This window comes from Equus quagga, unplaced genomic scaffold (genome assembly GCF_021613505.1).
Source record: "Equus quagga isolate Etosha38 unplaced genomic scaffold, UCLA_HA_Equagga_1.0 97249_RagTag, whole genome shotgun sequence".
Taxonomy (NCBI): Eukaryota; Metazoa; Chordata; class Mammalia; order Perissodactyla; family Equidae; genus Equus; species Equus quagga.
This window is the reverse complement of record NW_025804232.1, coordinates 2,087-17,407: the sequence shown is the minus strand read 5'-3', so window position 1 is coordinate 17,407 and position 15,321 is coordinate 2,087. Positions and strand designations below refer to the sequence as shown.

The following is a 15,321-nucleotide window of genomic DNA, read 5'->3' as shown; positions in this document are numbered from 1 at the left end:
CAGAGAGACAGACAGGACCCACTGTGAGAGATAAAGAGACAGACAGGATCCACTGGGAGAGACAGAGAGACAGACAGGATGCAGTGTGAGAGATGGAGAGACAGACAGGAGGCTGTATGCACAGAGCCTGGCCATCAGAAGGGGTGGGAGCTGCCCTCTGATTGATATTCGGAGTTCAGGTGTATTCCCTGGGGTCTGCCTGGCCTGGTACGTCCTTTGTCTGCAAACCCATCACCATTGGGGGAACCAGAGACCCCCTGGACATGTCAGGACTTGAAAAGGATGTGAGAATGAGCCCCTGGGTCTAGTCCTGAGTCCACCCTCCTGCTCACAAACCTCCCTCTTGAGTGCCTCCCCCTGTGGGCGCCCCAGGGCTGCAACCCCTCCCAGGATGAGGGAAATCCATCTTCTGGAGCCAAGGTCGGCCTCTGTGTGCAGAGCGTGTTTTCTCCCTGTGCCCTGGTTGCTCCCTTGGGACTTGGAGAGGCCTCAGGGACCCTCCTGCCCTAAGAGGAAAGGAGCAGGAGGAAGCATAGATTCCCCCATCCCTGCAGAATCTGGACAGAGCGTCCACATGAGAGGCTGCAGGGGGGACATGCCATGGCTGTTTCTGGGGAGTGACGGCCCCTCCTTGCTTGCAGGTCACCCCCACTGAGCAAGGCATGAGAGTTGTTACTCAGCTGGTGGCCAACTACCCCCAGGGATTTGTGACCTGGCTGGGCCCAGTCATACCCCTTGTCAATCTCTGCCACCCCGACATGGTCCGGACTGTCCTCAGCGCCTCAGGTACCCATGCAGAGCTTGTGGTGGTGGTGCCGCGGTGCATCCAAGCGCTTCTAGCTGCTCCCTGCAAGCTTCTGTGCATCCCCTGCAGGACCCCGGCCCTCGGCCCTCTGCCCCTCTCCTCTCAGTCATCTTTCTCTTTCCTTCCTGTTTTCACCAACCCCCATCTCACCGATCCTCCCTCCACTGCTGTTTGCCCCCTGCCCTGCTGTCCTGGGCACCCCTGGGGCCCCAAGAGGCTTCAATGCAAGTCACTGTCCGGGGGGATCTTTACCCTTAGAAGACAGATCTAGGCAGAGTGATCCCCGATCTCGAGTGGTGAGGAATGGGCTGGAGGGAGATGAATGAGGCAGCCCAGAGGAGAAGCAAGGTCTCTGCTGGGCCAGGCTGGAAGGCGTCCTGGAGGAGGGGCTGCTGGAACTGGGTCTGAAACAATGAGCTGAAATTTTTTAAAGCAGAGGGCTGCAGTGGGCAAGATGGGATCTGAGGCCCCCTGCTAGGTCTGGCCTCAGCCCTGCTCACCCCCAGGCCAGAGCATGAGGGCTTGAGCTGGTGCAGGATCTGGGCTGCTATTTTCATGACGTCCAACTCTGATGGGTTGATTCCTTCTACTCCCTCCTGTGGCTAGTCCTCTTCAAGCTCATGGCCCTCCTGCTCCAGGCCCCAGGAATCACCCCAAGCAGACCCCACCCCAGCCAGGCTCCCTTCTGTTGTTCCCCTGCCATTCTGACTTCCAGACGGACCAGGCTGAAGTGGGGAACAGGCAGAAGCCGACAGGGTCCTTGGCTCTAACACCAAAATGCTGGGTGACTCTAGGCAGGTCCCTGGCTTTCTCTGGCTGCCAGGGTCTCTTTCAGCTGTGAGTGGTGGAACGTCTACCCTGTATGGGCTAAGCAAAGAAAGGGAATTGACTGACTGTTCAGGCCAGGGATCTTGTCTTCAGGCGTGGCTGGATCCAGGTCTCAGACAGTGTCATCGGGAGTCGGTCTTCGTTTGTTGGTTCTGTGTCCCTCTGTGATGGCTTCAGTCTCACGCTGGTCAAGATGAGTCCCAGAAGCTCAGCTCCTACGGAAACATGAGATCGTTCCCAACAGTTCCAGGAAGAGCTGCAGGACTCGCTTTAGTTTGCCTGCTTAGGTCACAGGACCAGTTCCTCATCCAGTCACTGTGACTCCGATTGCCCGGATAGGCAGGCATAGGGTTCTCAGAGCTATTGTTCTGGGGTTCAAGGCAGTTCGATGGGTAAGAACTCAGGCCCTGATTCAGACAGATCTGGGATCAGGTCTTAGGCATGCCACTTACAACCTGGAAGGCTGTGTGCAAGTGAGTTCATATTGTTCAGAGCCTCAGTCTCCTTATCCAGAAAATGGGGATAGGAGAGAGGTCAGGTGAACATGGACTCGGGATTCAAATGGGGAAGGACCCTTTGTGTTCCTGTAACTGAGGGACCTCAGTTGTCGTGTATGGAAGGTGTGGGGAAGGACCCCCGGAGAAGGATAAGCTGCTGGGTGGGATTCGCGGGGCTCAGGTCTAGGTCTCTGCCCTGCAGGTCCTTCCCTCTGGCCACCTGGAAGAGTGGTTCAGTTCCTCTTTGTTCCTCTCCAGATTCGGAGCTCAGAGGAAGGTCTCCTGTACAGAGAGCCTGGCGAGGACCTATGGGGACGTGTGCTGCTGGTGGGTGGGGCCCTGGCATGCAGTCATCCGCATCTTTCACCCCACCTGCATCAAGCCGGTGCTCTTTGCTCCAGGTAGACACCCCGCTGGCCACAGCTTGCCTGCTGCTGAGGTCTCTGAGCCGCCCCCAGCTGGGCAGGTGACCCGGTGCAGACAGGAGGGCCTGTTCTGGAGATGACTGCTTTTGTCTTACCTGGATCCCCACCTGCCGGACACGTGGTCATGTCTGCTCACGCTGAGGCTGTATCTGTGTGCTGTCTGCTGTATGGCCACGTCTGGTCACAGTTGTGTTTCTACCTGGATCCTAGTTACAGCTGGTATATGTTACACTTACTACAGCTGATATGTTTACACTTGGTTATAGTTCGCATATGTTATATTTGGTTACAGCTGGTATGTTACACTTGGTTACAACTGGTGTATGATACCTTTGGTTACAACTGGCATATGTTACACTTGGTTACAGCTGGTATATGATACCTTTGGTAATAGTGGTGTAAGTTACACTTGGCTACACCTGGTATATATTATATTTGGTTACATCTGGTATATGTTTGCTCCTCGGATCAAATGGGGATGGTCGCAGTCATGACTGGGGCTCGCCTGTGGCCAAGGACATTCGAGGTGTGTTGGAATCTGTCTGGGTTTTGTCTGATGCCCCTTGAGTGTGTCTGGTTCTCCTGCTGGTCATTTCTGGGCCAAATTGGGGTTTGTCTGAGCTCTGGGACCTGGGTCCTTCTGAGAAATGCCTGAGACCTTATGCGAGTCTTGTCTGAGGCAGGTCTTAGCATATTTCTGGGTCATGTCTGGTCCACGTCTGTGACATTGATGGGACTACATGTAAGTCCTGTCTGTAGGATATGCTGAGGTTATCTTTCGGTCCATTTTAGAGCACGTTGTGTGATGTCAGGGTGTGTCATGCATGTTGTTTCATGTCAGGACATGTTAGTGCATGGTGAGGCCATGTCAGATGTCCCAGGAGATGTGACAGCTGGGCAGACACGGTGTCCCAGGTCCCTGTGAAGGCGTTTTGTAGAGTTCTTGGCTGAGCTCGGGTGTTTAGAACATGTTGGACCCTGTAGGAGCCACACTGAGCCATGCTGTGGCGTGTTATGCCATGTTGGGATGCATCTAAGCACGTAGGGGTGTGTCTGTGGGCTCTGCCTTTGCTATAGTCTGTGCTGTTGCCTGGTCTAGGCCCCCTTTACCCTGCCCCTTCTCCTAGATTCCTCTGCCCTTGCCCCAACTCCTGCTATGCTGGGCATGGAGGGGGAGTGCACACCCCTGGCTGGGGCCCCGCCTTGCCTCAAAAGTCCCTCCCCTCCCCCGCTACATGGCCCCTGATGGCTTATCTCTCATGTCAGCTGCCATCGCGCCTAAGGACATGGTCTTCTACAGTTTCCTGAAGCCCTGGCTGGGTGAGTAACTGCATGTGAGGGGATTGGGGACAACCTTGGGGCCCAGGGGAAGGCCCTCCCTTGCTCACTCTCTGTGGCTGCCCCTACCAGGGGATGGGCTCCTGCTGAGTGGTGGTGACAAGTGGAGCAGGCACCGCCGCATGCTGACACCCGCCTTCCACTTCAACATCCTGAAGTCCTACGTGAGGATTTTCAATGACAGTGTGAACATCATGCATGTGAGTCTCTTGAACCCAAGCTCCTACCTGGAGCCTTGGGGGCAATGGGGGCTCAGAGACATCTTGTCTGGAATTCTGACTCTCCTGGGTAGCTTTGGGGCCATTGCTTCTCCTTTCTGAGCCTTGGTTTCCTCAGCTGTAAACTGGGGATAATAAGCCTCACTTTGCAGGATGGACAAGATGACGTAATGGACCCACGTCCCTGGCACATAGTAGGTGCTCATGTGCTAGTTTCTATGTTTCCCTCTCAGAAGCCTTGGAATCCTGAGACACTGTTGACGATAGTGATGAATATTGCATGTTGAGTCCTGAATATGGAGTAACAAGCCACTTTTCAATATATAAAGTTTTATTATTGCTAACAAGTCTACGAGTCAGTGAGCTGGTTCTTCTGGATGTGGATGGGGTCACTTACGTATCTGTGATCAGCTGTGGGTCAGGTACTTTGATGTTCTGGGCTCAGTCCTCTCATGTGTTTGGGGCTTGGTTGGCTGCAGGCTGGTCTAGGATGCTCTCAGTTGGGGCAATCCTCTTGTGTGGTTCCCTCCCTCCAGAAGGCATTTCAGGCTGTTCACATGGCAGAGGCCGGGTTCCAAGAGGCTGAGAGGAAGCTTCAATGCCTCTTGAGCTCTAGGTTTCGGAAGATCACTCATCATTTTTACCACATTGGCCAAAGCAAGTTCAAAGACGAGCACAGAATGAAAGGGTGGTGAAATGTGTGGCTTCTCCTCATGGAAGTTCACAGGCACATTGCAAAGGGTGGATGTAGGGAGGTGAAGCATTGGAGGTGGGGGTTTTGTGAAGTGCCTGGGACTTTCACACACTTGCTAGCTAACAAGTAAGCTCGTTAGTGTTTTGTGGATCCTGCCAGAAGACATGAGACTCCTGAACCAGAGACAAAGGACAGTTTATTACTCATGGCTCGGCAAGCGGCACGTGCCCATTGTTGGTTTGCATTCTTTCTCCAAGTCCCCAATTCCCATGAGGACAACACAGGTGGGCTTCCACGGATGCCTGCTCATGCAGTATGTTGCAATGCACAGGAGGAGCACTAGGTTTAGGGACTGCATGAGTTTCATAGCAATTGGAAGCAAGCCTGATATGTGCCCAGGGGGAGACATTTCCTCTTCCCTCAATGTTGTTTTCTGCAAACACAGCTCTGATAAGTGGCCCAGTTTTTGGCGTGTTTTATGTTCAACATAAGTGAACATGTTTTTGGCATACCCAGCAAGAATGTGCAGGGTGCTCAGGTCCCATGGAGGACTACTGCTACCAACATAGGGGACAGTATCCTAGCCAATATATAACAGTAGGATGATGAAAGCTAGCATTTATTGAACACTTTCTATATGCCAGAAGTTACATGGCAATTCCATGACGTGTGTTGTCTAATTTAATTTTCACGTCCCTGTGAGGTGGAGATTCTTTTTCCCCATTGCAGATGGTGAAACTGAGGCTGAGAGAGGTTAGGGAGTTGCTGGAGTTCACACAGACAGCAAGTGAGCTAACAAGTGGAGCTGGGATTCCAACCTGGTTTGTCTGACACCAAAGCAGGTCATCTGACCTTTCACTGAGGATTTGACAAGTGGAGCCCAGAGGAAGGAAATGAGCTGGCCAAGGGCGCACGGCGTGTAGCAGGCAGAGCCAGGACTGGAATGCAGGTCTCCTGACTTCCAGCTGTGGGGTCTTCATGTCCTCACAGTAACAGCGTCCACTCCCACTCATGCCTGGTCCTCCACAGGACAGGTGCCTGGGACCAAGAAGCTTGGTCTGGGGAGCCCATCCTGGTGTTGGGTTGGCGCGGGGCTCAGGGGCGGCCAGTCCCAGCCTAGGATCTGCTGCTTCTCTGTCCAGGCCAAGTGGAAGCGCCTGGCCTCGGAGGGCAGTGCCCATCTGGACATGTTTGAGCACATCAGCCTCATGACCCTCGACAGTCTGCAGAAATGTGTCTTCAGTTTCAACAGCGATTGCCAGGAGTGAGTCCTTGCCCAAGGCCTGGGAACATGGGCCATAGACACAAGGGAATAGATGGAGGGAGGACTGACCATGACAATCAGAAGGGCCTTCCTGGAGGAGAAGGGTCTGAGCTGGACACCAAAGTTCAGGGAAGGGGAAAGAGACAGAGCAATCCTTTTGGGTAGGTAGAAATGTTTGATGCAGGCCAGGAGGCTAGGAAGAGCAGAGAGTTTGCAACAATGAGGAGACACCTGGGTAGTGAGGTTGGAGTTGTAGGCAGGGGTAGGTCTTAATGACATTAAAAAGCCAAGCAAAGGAAGATGAACCTGATACTGAGGTTTCCAGGGAACCATGGAAGGTGTTTGAGCAGATGAGGGTTGTGGTCAAAGCTGAGCTTGGATGTCTGACTCTAGAGAAGACAGACTGTCATGTAGATACAGGTGGTGTTGACAATGGATGCGTGGAGACTCAGGAGAGGCTAGGTCCACTGTCAGTTGGGAGAGGACAAAGTCTCAGCTGTGTGGACAGCTTTGGAAGGAGAAGGGCAGATAGAGGAGAGAAGCATGATGTCTCAGCTGTGCCCTGGGCACCTGGCACATGGAGGCAGCTCACAGAGACTAGGAAGCAGGGAGAGAAGAAAGACTGGAGAGCCACGTCTCCTGGATCATCCCCACCATCCATCTGTGGGTCCATCTGTTCCTGGAGACTCAGTTTCCCCATGGGAGATTGGACCTGCCTTCTGGTGGGAGGTGCTTCCGGGGCTTCAGGTGAGCTAAGTTGTTGCCTCCCTTCATGCCCGCATCCTGCAGGAAGCCTAGTGAATACATTTCTGCTGTCTTGGAGCTCAGTGCCCTTGTGACAAAGCGGAATGAGCAGATCTTCCTGTACATGGACTCCCTGTACCACCTCACCTCTGAGGGACAGCGCTTCCGTAGGGTCTGCCGCCTGGTGCACGACTTCACAGATTCCATCATCCAGGAGCGCCGCCGCACCCTCCCTGATCAGGGTCTTGATGACCTCCTCAAGGCTAAGGCTAAGGTCAAGACTTTGGACTTCATCGATGTGCTCCTGCTGGCTAAGGTGGGCTTCTCTGGGATCTGAATTCGAGAGGGACGATGTACCTTGATTTCAAATGTCAGATGGGAGAACTTGGACCTGATCCAGAGGGCAGTGAGGAGGCATGGAAGGTGCTTGAGGAAGGGAGGGATGGGTCAGGGGTATGTTTTAGAGATGACTGTGTGGAATGCAGGCTCCGGGGGACTGCTAAGTCTGAAACTGATGCTGGGCAGGGCCTGGGACTTTACATATCTATACATATGATTAACTTATTGAGTCTAATATATATATATTAGACTACACCTATATGTACCTCAGAACCCTGGATCAGAGTGGCCAACTTATTGCTCACAGTAGTAACAGTAGCCAGAGCAGAAGTGTGGCTCTGGTTCCCCATTCCCAAGTTCCTCTGAGGGTGACATGATGCTTTTACTTGTGCATGCAGCCATGCTTGCATCATGAGAGAGGTGTCCCCACAGTATGAACTTTGGAACTTAGGACAGCTGACTCATCTGTCCTTTCTTCCTTATGGTGAGAGAGACAAGGAGAGGAGGAGAAGGAGAATTTTCTGGAATATAAGCAGATCTTCAGTGAGAAGGCAAAGTCTGTAGGTTCTGTAGGGTTATCTCCAGGGGAGATAAGGAATCTCTGGATCTACCATCCAACAATGTGAGCAAATTGCTCTGGAGGGATGCTCAATCACTAACTTCCAAGGCAAGTTGCCAGTCAATCATCCTGCAGCCCAGGTTGCCAATAAATTTTTCTCAGAAAGCCTTCATCACGAACCATGGAAATGTTCATGGATCATTGATTCCTCCCACCAGGGACAAGAGAGGAGGCAAGGATGCCAAGGAGGAGGCCTGTGGGGTGGGGCCTCTGGGGATAGGGACCAAGGAAGGTCCAGGAGTGCAGGGTTGGCTTGGGTTCCTGGGATGATGATGGAGCTTCAGAGATTGTCTCAGGGCCCCTAGGAACTGGTGATTTTGTGGGTCTTGCTTTCTCTCCAGGATGAAGATGGGAAGGAACTGTCAGATGAGGACATCCGAGCTGAAGCTGACACCTTTATGTTTGGGGGTGAGAATACAGAAGGGGCAGGGGTCTCTCTATCCCAGGGATTTGGTTGGTGGGCCCTGGACCAGCCCATAGTCCCCTGTCCTCCCTGAGGGCCTTAGTGTCAGGGCGCTGTCCACCTTCTGGTGCTGAAGTCGCTGAGAGACCCAGACCTGTCTGGCTGCCTCTCAGGACATGACACCACAGCCAGCGGCCTCTCCTGGGTCCTGTACAACCTCGCGAGGCACCCAGAGCACCAGCAGCGCTGCCGGCAGGAGGTGCGAGACCACCTAAGGGACCGCGAGCCTAAAGAGATTGAGTGGTGAGTGCAGGTGCACATGGTCTGTTCCTGAAACCCTCTCCTTGGCTCTGCTCCCCAGCTGGGAGTGGGAAGATCTTTTCATCCATTCTGTGATTTTTGCTTAGTGGAAATAGGAGCAGAGCCCAGAGGCGGGGTCTGGTACCCAGCCCGGGTCGATAAGGACAGGGAAAACCCTTCTGAGTAGAAGATCTGGGCGGTTGAGAGAATTAGTGCAATGTGTGAGGGCAGATCATGCCCCTCAGGACATGTTCAGAGAGTGAACCTCCCTTCTGCTCCCTTACTTTTCTCTCTGAAATCACATTCTTTCAAACATCTGCACCGCCTGGATGTTTGCTGGGCTCCTAACTCCTATCATATTGTTCAGTCCAGGGTTCACAGGGGACACCTGGGGATTGAAGTCACTCAACTCTTGTCCATGAACACCTCCACCTTCATCCATCCAGTCCCCATTCAGCAAACACTGCCACACTGCATGCCCATCCCCAATTCTGTGCCGTCCCCAGCTCTTCTCAGCCCTATCCTGTGTCCTGGAGACCCGGGAAGCACCCAGACCTTGCCTGTGCCTTCCAGGAGCTCCCAGCCTGGTGGGGGATCATCCCAGGTCAGGACACACCCAGTCCACATGGGCAGGACCTGGGTTCAGAGCAGGACAGGCAAGACTGAGGTTGGAGAGAGTTCTCAGCTGAGACCTTGAATGCTGATCAGTAGACATTTGGGTGTAGTTGTGTGTGGTTCTCTCAAGAAGATAGTGTGGGCAAAAGTGATGGGGAGGAGAAGGGCACAGGGAGAGGGAGAGGGGGAGGGAAGGTAGCAGAGAGGGAGAGATAAAGAGAGACAAAGAGCGGGAGAGACGAATAGAATGGAGGAGGGGGAAGGAGAGAGAGAGAAAGGAGAGGGAAGGAGGGAGCAAGAGAGGGAGAGAGAGAGTGGGGGATGGAGGGACAAAGGAAGGGAAGGAGACGGGAAGGGCGGGAGAATGAGAGAGAGACTGACTCATGGTGAGATGATGAGGCTGGGAGATGGCAGGAGAGGCTGGTTGTGGAAGACTTTAGTGAAATGTTAAGGGCTCCATTTTTAACTCAAAGGCAATGGGGAACCAAGGAAGGTGTTTGAGCAGGAGGAGGACAGGTGAGATCTGGGTAGCAGAGAGAGATTTCTAGGCTGGGGGGGGGCCTACTGGAGAGGACAAGCTGTAGGATCGGGCCCAGGGAGGAGATCCAAGGCCTGAGCCAGGCCAGGGGCTGGGGTATGGTGAGGAGATGTTGGACTGGACAGGCGTTTCGGAGGAAGTGTTCACTCCAAGTCTTGCTCAGCACAGCGATCCCGTGAGGTGGAGAAATACTTTTATTCTTTTTAATCCAAGAGTTAACAAAAATTATGCACTTGGTAAAAAAGAAGAGTTCAAAAGAGTTTATAATAAAGATGAACTTCCTTCTTAATCTGCGCCCTAGGAATAACTCCTGTCAATGATTTCCTGTGCCTCCTTTAGAAGACATCTATCCTTATGCCCACATTTATATTTCTCCTCTCTTTCTGTCTCTGTCCAGGTGGCAGTTCAGGTCGGCACATTAAAAATACACCTTTGAGCTCTTCACTTTTTCTTGAAGAATGAGTTTTGGAAAAGTAGTTTTGAATGAGATAAACGGTGATGAGAACAAGTTCTTATTACACTAAATGAGACATTACAGAGAAGACTAGGGTTATCCTTGACACCGTAAGTTGGTTAACATTCATCACCACACACAGTTACAAACTTTTGTTTCTTGCGATGAGAACTTTTAAGATCTACCCTCTTAGCAGCTTTCAAATATATAATACAGTATTGTTACCTAAACTCACCATGCTGTACCTTACATCTGTTTGATTACTTTTGGGTAATTTTCATAAAGTCAAATTTGTCAGAACTTTCTTTTGCAGCCGTTCCCTCCATCCATACCCTAGGGCTCTGTGGGCTTCCTTTACCACATGTTAAGTTGTTACTTATTCACGTGTCTGTCTCTGAGCTCTCTTTTCTGTTCCATGGGTCTATTTTCCCGTCCTTGAAGAGGTGCCACACTGTTTTTTTTCAGTACTGCCTGTTTGTGATAGGTCTTAATATCTGGTAGAGTTCCTCTTCTTTAATCTTTCAATTTTAAATTGACCCAGCTCTTCATGACCTTTTATTCTTCCAGGAAATATTTTAGAGTAAGTTTACCAAGTTTCTGAAAAGGTCAGGTGGATTTTTATTTGAATTGGATATACTCTACTGGTTGACGTGAATGTATGATTGGCCTGTGGAAAACGGATTATTGCACAGTATTAACACACACTATCCCAGAGTGCGGAATGGATATCCATTTCTGGATATTCAAAATATCTTCAGTCTCTTAATAGAGTCTGACATATTTGCATAGAGATTTTTTGCATATTTTGTTAATTTAACCCTTAGAATCTTTTGTTGCTACAGTGAATCATATCTTCTATTTGGATTGAGAGAAGTTCATAAGTTCTTTTGGAATATACAGATTTCACTTTTCTCACTAAGTCTAATCCAGATTTTATATTATTGTTATTATCGTCTTTTCTTTTATTATCTTTTCTAACTGGTTGTTATTTCTACATAGAAAAGCCAATCATTTATGCATACAAATTTTGTGCCTACTGACCAGAATCAATGCTAAAGAGGGAGTCTTGTATCAATAGGGAAAATCAAGATCATTTAATTAAAGCTCTTGGAACAACAGGGAAGCTACCTGGAAAACAGTTGATTCAACCTGCTTCTCACATCTCATAACAAGATAAGATACAGATGAATCAAAGGTTTAAAATAAACAATAAAAGAGTCTAAAAGCTCTAGAGGAAACCATGGAAAATTATTTTATAGTTCCAGGGTGGGGCAGGCCCTATTTTTTATTTCTGGTGAGTAAGATTCGCTTTGAGCTAACATCTCTTACCAATCTTCCTCTTTTTTTGCTTGAGGAAGATTAGCCCTGAGATAACCTCTGTGCCAGTCTTCATCTATTTTGTACGTGGCATGCTGCCACAGCATGGCTTGACAAGTAGTGTAGGTCCCCGCCAGGGATCCTGGCCTCCGTCCCGGGGCTGCCAAAGTAGAGGAGGCTGGACTTAACCACTATGCCCCGGGGCTGGCCCAGGGAGGCCGTATTTTTGACACAAATCCCCAGGAGATAGACAAGAAGAGATTGATATATTGTTAAATGAAAAAGATACAGAGCAGTGTATAATATATAGTATGCTACTATATAATTATTTTTAACTTTTTATTGAGATTATGATAGTTTACAACCTGACTATATAATTTTTTAAGATGGAAAAATCGTAACTCTGGAAGGATACATAAAAAAATAACCTCAGGAAACTGTGAGGAGTGCAATGAGTGGTGTTGGGCCATAGGGACGGTGTTTTGTAGTTTTCCAATGTAGAACCAGTTAACTGTATCAGCTATTAAAAATTCAAATCACTACCCAACAAAAAAGGGGCTAAAGAAACAGAATTCAGCCCCCTTTCCAGATTTTCATTGTTTATAAAAATTTCCAGTGGATTCTCTTCTGTTTTCTAAGCATAAAATCACTCTCTGCCAAAAATGACACAATTACCCCCACATTTCAAACCGCATTACATCCGTTTTTTCCCTTGTCTAATTGCATTAGCTCGTGTCTCTAGTACGATGATAAATAAGAGGAAAACATTGGATCCATTTCTGTTGCTTCTTTCTTACTTATCTGCCTTTGATTTTGGTCTCTTGCCATAGAGAATATTTTATTTTTATGCCAATTTTTAAACCTTTTTATGGTTGGCATTTGGGTGCTGTGTTTTGCTCAGAAAAGCTTTTAAAAGTATCTGACTAAATTTTCTCTGTCTGGCACTGTGTAATATTGCTTTTCTTTCTTTTATTTTCAAACCACTGTATTGAGGTATGGGTAATATACAAAAGCTGTACACATTTAATGTGCACAACTTAATGAGTTTGGAGATGTGTGATCCATCTGGGATACATTTTGTTGTAGGGAGAGAGGGTCTACCTGGGCAGGAGGAGGGCTGAGGGGTCTCTGTCTTGGCTCTCTGGATAATTGTTGGGGGGTTTCCTTAGGGACGACCTGGCCCAGTTGCCCTTCCTGACCATGTGCATCAAGGAGAGTCTGCGGTTGCATCCCCCCGCCGTGGGCATTTCCCGACGCTGCACCCAGGACATTGTGCTCCCAGATGGCCGGGTCATCCCCAAAGGTGCCCTCAACGTCAAGAGGAGGAGGATCCTGGGCAAGAAGAGGGGCCCGTATGCCAGGGGGTGATCTCTTCTTAACCGGCCCCTCCTCTCCCACAGGTATTATCTGTGTCATCAGTATTTTCGGGACCCACCACAACCCATCCGTGTGGCCAAATCCTGAGGTGCTGCCTCCCCCAACCCTCATCCTTGTCTGCTCCCCTAAGGGGACCCAGGGGAGGGTGCAGCATTATGACCTGGCAAATCAGACATCACCTCCCCCCATCATACACACGTCTGACTCTCCATGGCTGGAGGTCCTGGGAGAACCCACCCAGCAGCCCTGTCTTGGCCTCGCCCCCAGGTCTATGATCCCTTTCGCTTCGACCCAGAAAACACCAAGGAGCGGTCACCTCTGGCTTTTATTCCCTTCTCAGCGGGGCCCAGGTGATGAGGCAGGCATGTGAGGTGGAGATGTGCTGATGGGGGCGGGGGTCTGGGATTGAGATCCCAACATGACTGTGAGGGCGGGAAAACGGGAAAACTGAAGATGGTCAGATCTCCAGCTCTTGTCCACCCCCGACCCCCCCACACACACCCCCGCCCGGAGGTTATGGGTAATGGTCTGGGGCCTGGGGTCCGCGGTGGTGCTCAGAGCCCCTGCCCCCTGTCTGTTGGTCTGAGCTCCGGCTGCAGTCTGGGCCAGGCTCAGGGGCTGCGCAAGCCCTAGTGGGGGTCCAGGCTTCTCTCTGCCTGCGGGCGGGGATTGGGGTCCCGGGACAGGTTCCGGCGCGATGGTGCGGGGACGGGGGTCCCGGGACAGGTTCCGGCGCGATGGTGCGGGGATGAGGGTCCTGGGCGCCGTCGAGCCCCCACTCCCGCCGCAGGAACTGCATCGGGCAGACGTTCGCCATGACGGAGATGAAGGTGGTCCTGGCGCTCACGCTGCTGAGCTTCCGCGTCCTGCCGGCCGGGGAGGAGCCGCGCCGGAAGCCGGAGCTGATCCTGCGTGCCGAGGGCGGACTGTGGCTGCGGGTGGAGCCGCTGAGCGCGGGCCCCCAGTGACCCGCGGCCTCCCGACCCTGGATCCACCCCGACCCCACACCTCGCTGTGCAGATTCCCAGGAATAAATCTGTGCTGTCACCTCTGCCCCAGCCTATCGGGAGCCAGCAGGGGGCGGTGGTGGCTGCGGGGGGATGGGGAGGGGCCGTGGTGGGTGGAGGCGGGGCCGGTGTCTCTGAGTCCAGCACCCTGCCTGCCTCTCCCGCTGACCACAGGGCCCCATGCCGCTCGAGGGTTCTTCTAGAAACTAATGAGGGACTGCATCCTGTGGGCAGTAGGTAGCTGTGGGAGGTGTCTGAGCAGGAGGGCGCCAGGGTGAAGGACGGACATAAGGGGCACGTTTGAGGCTCTGAGCCAGGGAGGAGACCCCATCATGGCAGATTCATTCCTCCGGGCTGCAAGTGCCTCTCAGGACAGAGATCCGCAGCCAACCTAGGACACAGGGGAGGAGGGCCCGCAGGCCGTACCCCGGCAGCCTCCCCAGGTCTCTGAGGTCCCTTTCTGTTCTTGCCAACAGCGCTGCTCCTGTGTCTGCCCCTCCCAGTCAGGCCCAATGGTGACCCCCTGTCCCACCTTGAGGAAGCCCCTTCTCTTTCCCTCTCTGGGACCCCTGATGCCGCCCCGACAGCCTGGCCAGCAGATACTGGCTGAGACCCACCGTGTGCCTGGTGCTCTCGCAGTGTCAGGGGAGGGCTCATGCCCACCCTTTTCCCCCCAGGTTCCTCTTTCATTCCCATCACAGGCCACCCTGTCCCAGCTTGAGCCATCCCATGACTTGAAATTCAAAGCTGGACCACTGGAAACAAAAATCATCTCCAAAGATCTTGTGCTGTGGAGAAGGTTGCTTGGGCTCAAGTCTTGGCTCTGCTGTGTGACTTGGGCACAGCAACTCCCCTCTCTGAGACTCAGTTTCCTCAACTATATAATGCAGACAACAGCAGTCCCTACCTCAGGGTTGTCTTAAGGACTCCACACGAAGGACTTAGAGCTGTGCTTGGTGCACAGTAAGCACTCAATAAGTGTGGCCATTACTACTGTTCCTCTCAGAAAGCCTGGCTCTTAAAGCATGTTGTCTTTCAAGACTGCGGTTTCTGAGATGAGTTGGAAGAGTGTGTGTGGAGCTCAATGGCAAGCATTCTAGTATTTGTGCTCACTGCATCAGCTCCCCCTCGCCGAGTGGGCCACGCCTACAGGAGCAACTGCTTCTGAGGTCTTGGAGAGCCTGGGAGTGCAAGGAGGCAGGAGAACGAGAGGAACCTCAGGCTGCATCTTGAAGTGATGTCCTGCTATGAAGGGACGTTGATCTCCTTGCACAGCCAAAGAGACTCTGCATTGCTGAGCCCCTGCTGTGCCCTCGAACCTCCTCTCCAGCTTATCTCGCCCCTCCCTGCACTCGGTCACCCTGGTTTCCACTCTGACCTTCCATTGTACCCAGTCTTTCCTCTCCTCAGGGCCTTTGCATGGCTGTTCCCTCTGTTGGGATCCTCTTCTCTCAGATCTTCTGTGACTCGGCCTCAACATTCAGGCTTGACTGAAATGTCACCTCCTCATAGAGGTTCTTCCTTCACTGCTGCAGGACA

The 15,321-nt window shown here is 51.8% G+C and overlaps 1 protein-coding gene across 5 annotated transcripts; it reads left to right on the top strand.

Annotated features, from left to right (window-relative positions):
- The first annotated feature begins 623 nt into the window (after positions 1-623).
- Positions 624-13,828, top strand: LOC124234624 (cytochrome P450 4F2-like). 5 transcript variants are annotated; one of them, XM_046651945.1, is made up of 11 exons: positions 624-786; positions 3,822-3,875; positions 3,966-4,093; positions 5,948-6,069; positions 6,859-7,129; positions 8,113-8,179; positions 8,348-8,477; positions 12,568-12,701; positions 12,799-12,863; positions 13,043-13,125; positions 13,566-13,828. In XM_046651945.1, the coding sequence occupies exons 1-11, from the start codon at positions 663-665 to the stop codon at positions 13,741-13,743; spliced, it is 1,356 nt and encodes a 451-aa protein (XP_046507901.1). In that variant the 5' UTR covers positions 624-662; the 3' UTR covers positions 13,744-13,828. The 5 variants fall into 5 exon arrangements, 3 of the variants coding, with proteins under 3 accessions (XP_046507901.1, XP_046507902.1, XP_046507903.1); XM_046651946.1 differs by having other exon boundaries at positions 13,043-13,137; positions 13,566-13,684; XR_006887363.1 differs by lacking the exon at positions 12,799-12,863 and having other exon boundaries at positions 12,568-12,798; positions 13,566-13,611.
- Positions 13,829-15,321: the final 1,493 nt, after the last annotated feature.

Excerpts from the sequence above, each read along its gene's own strand:
- LOC124234624 (XM_046651945.1), top strand. The coding sequence starts at position 663 with ATGAGAGTTGTTACTCAGCTGGTGGCCAACTACCCCCAGGGATTTGTG. Across the intron at positions 3,876-3,965 it reads TTTCCTGAAGCCCTGGCTGG|GGGATGGGCTCCTGCTGAGT; the intron begins GTGAGTAACTGC and ends TGCCCCTACCAG. Across the intron at positions 8,180-8,347 it reads TGACACCTTTATGTTTGGGG|GACATGACACCACAGCCAGC; the intron begins GTGAGAATACAG and ends GCTGCCTCTCAG.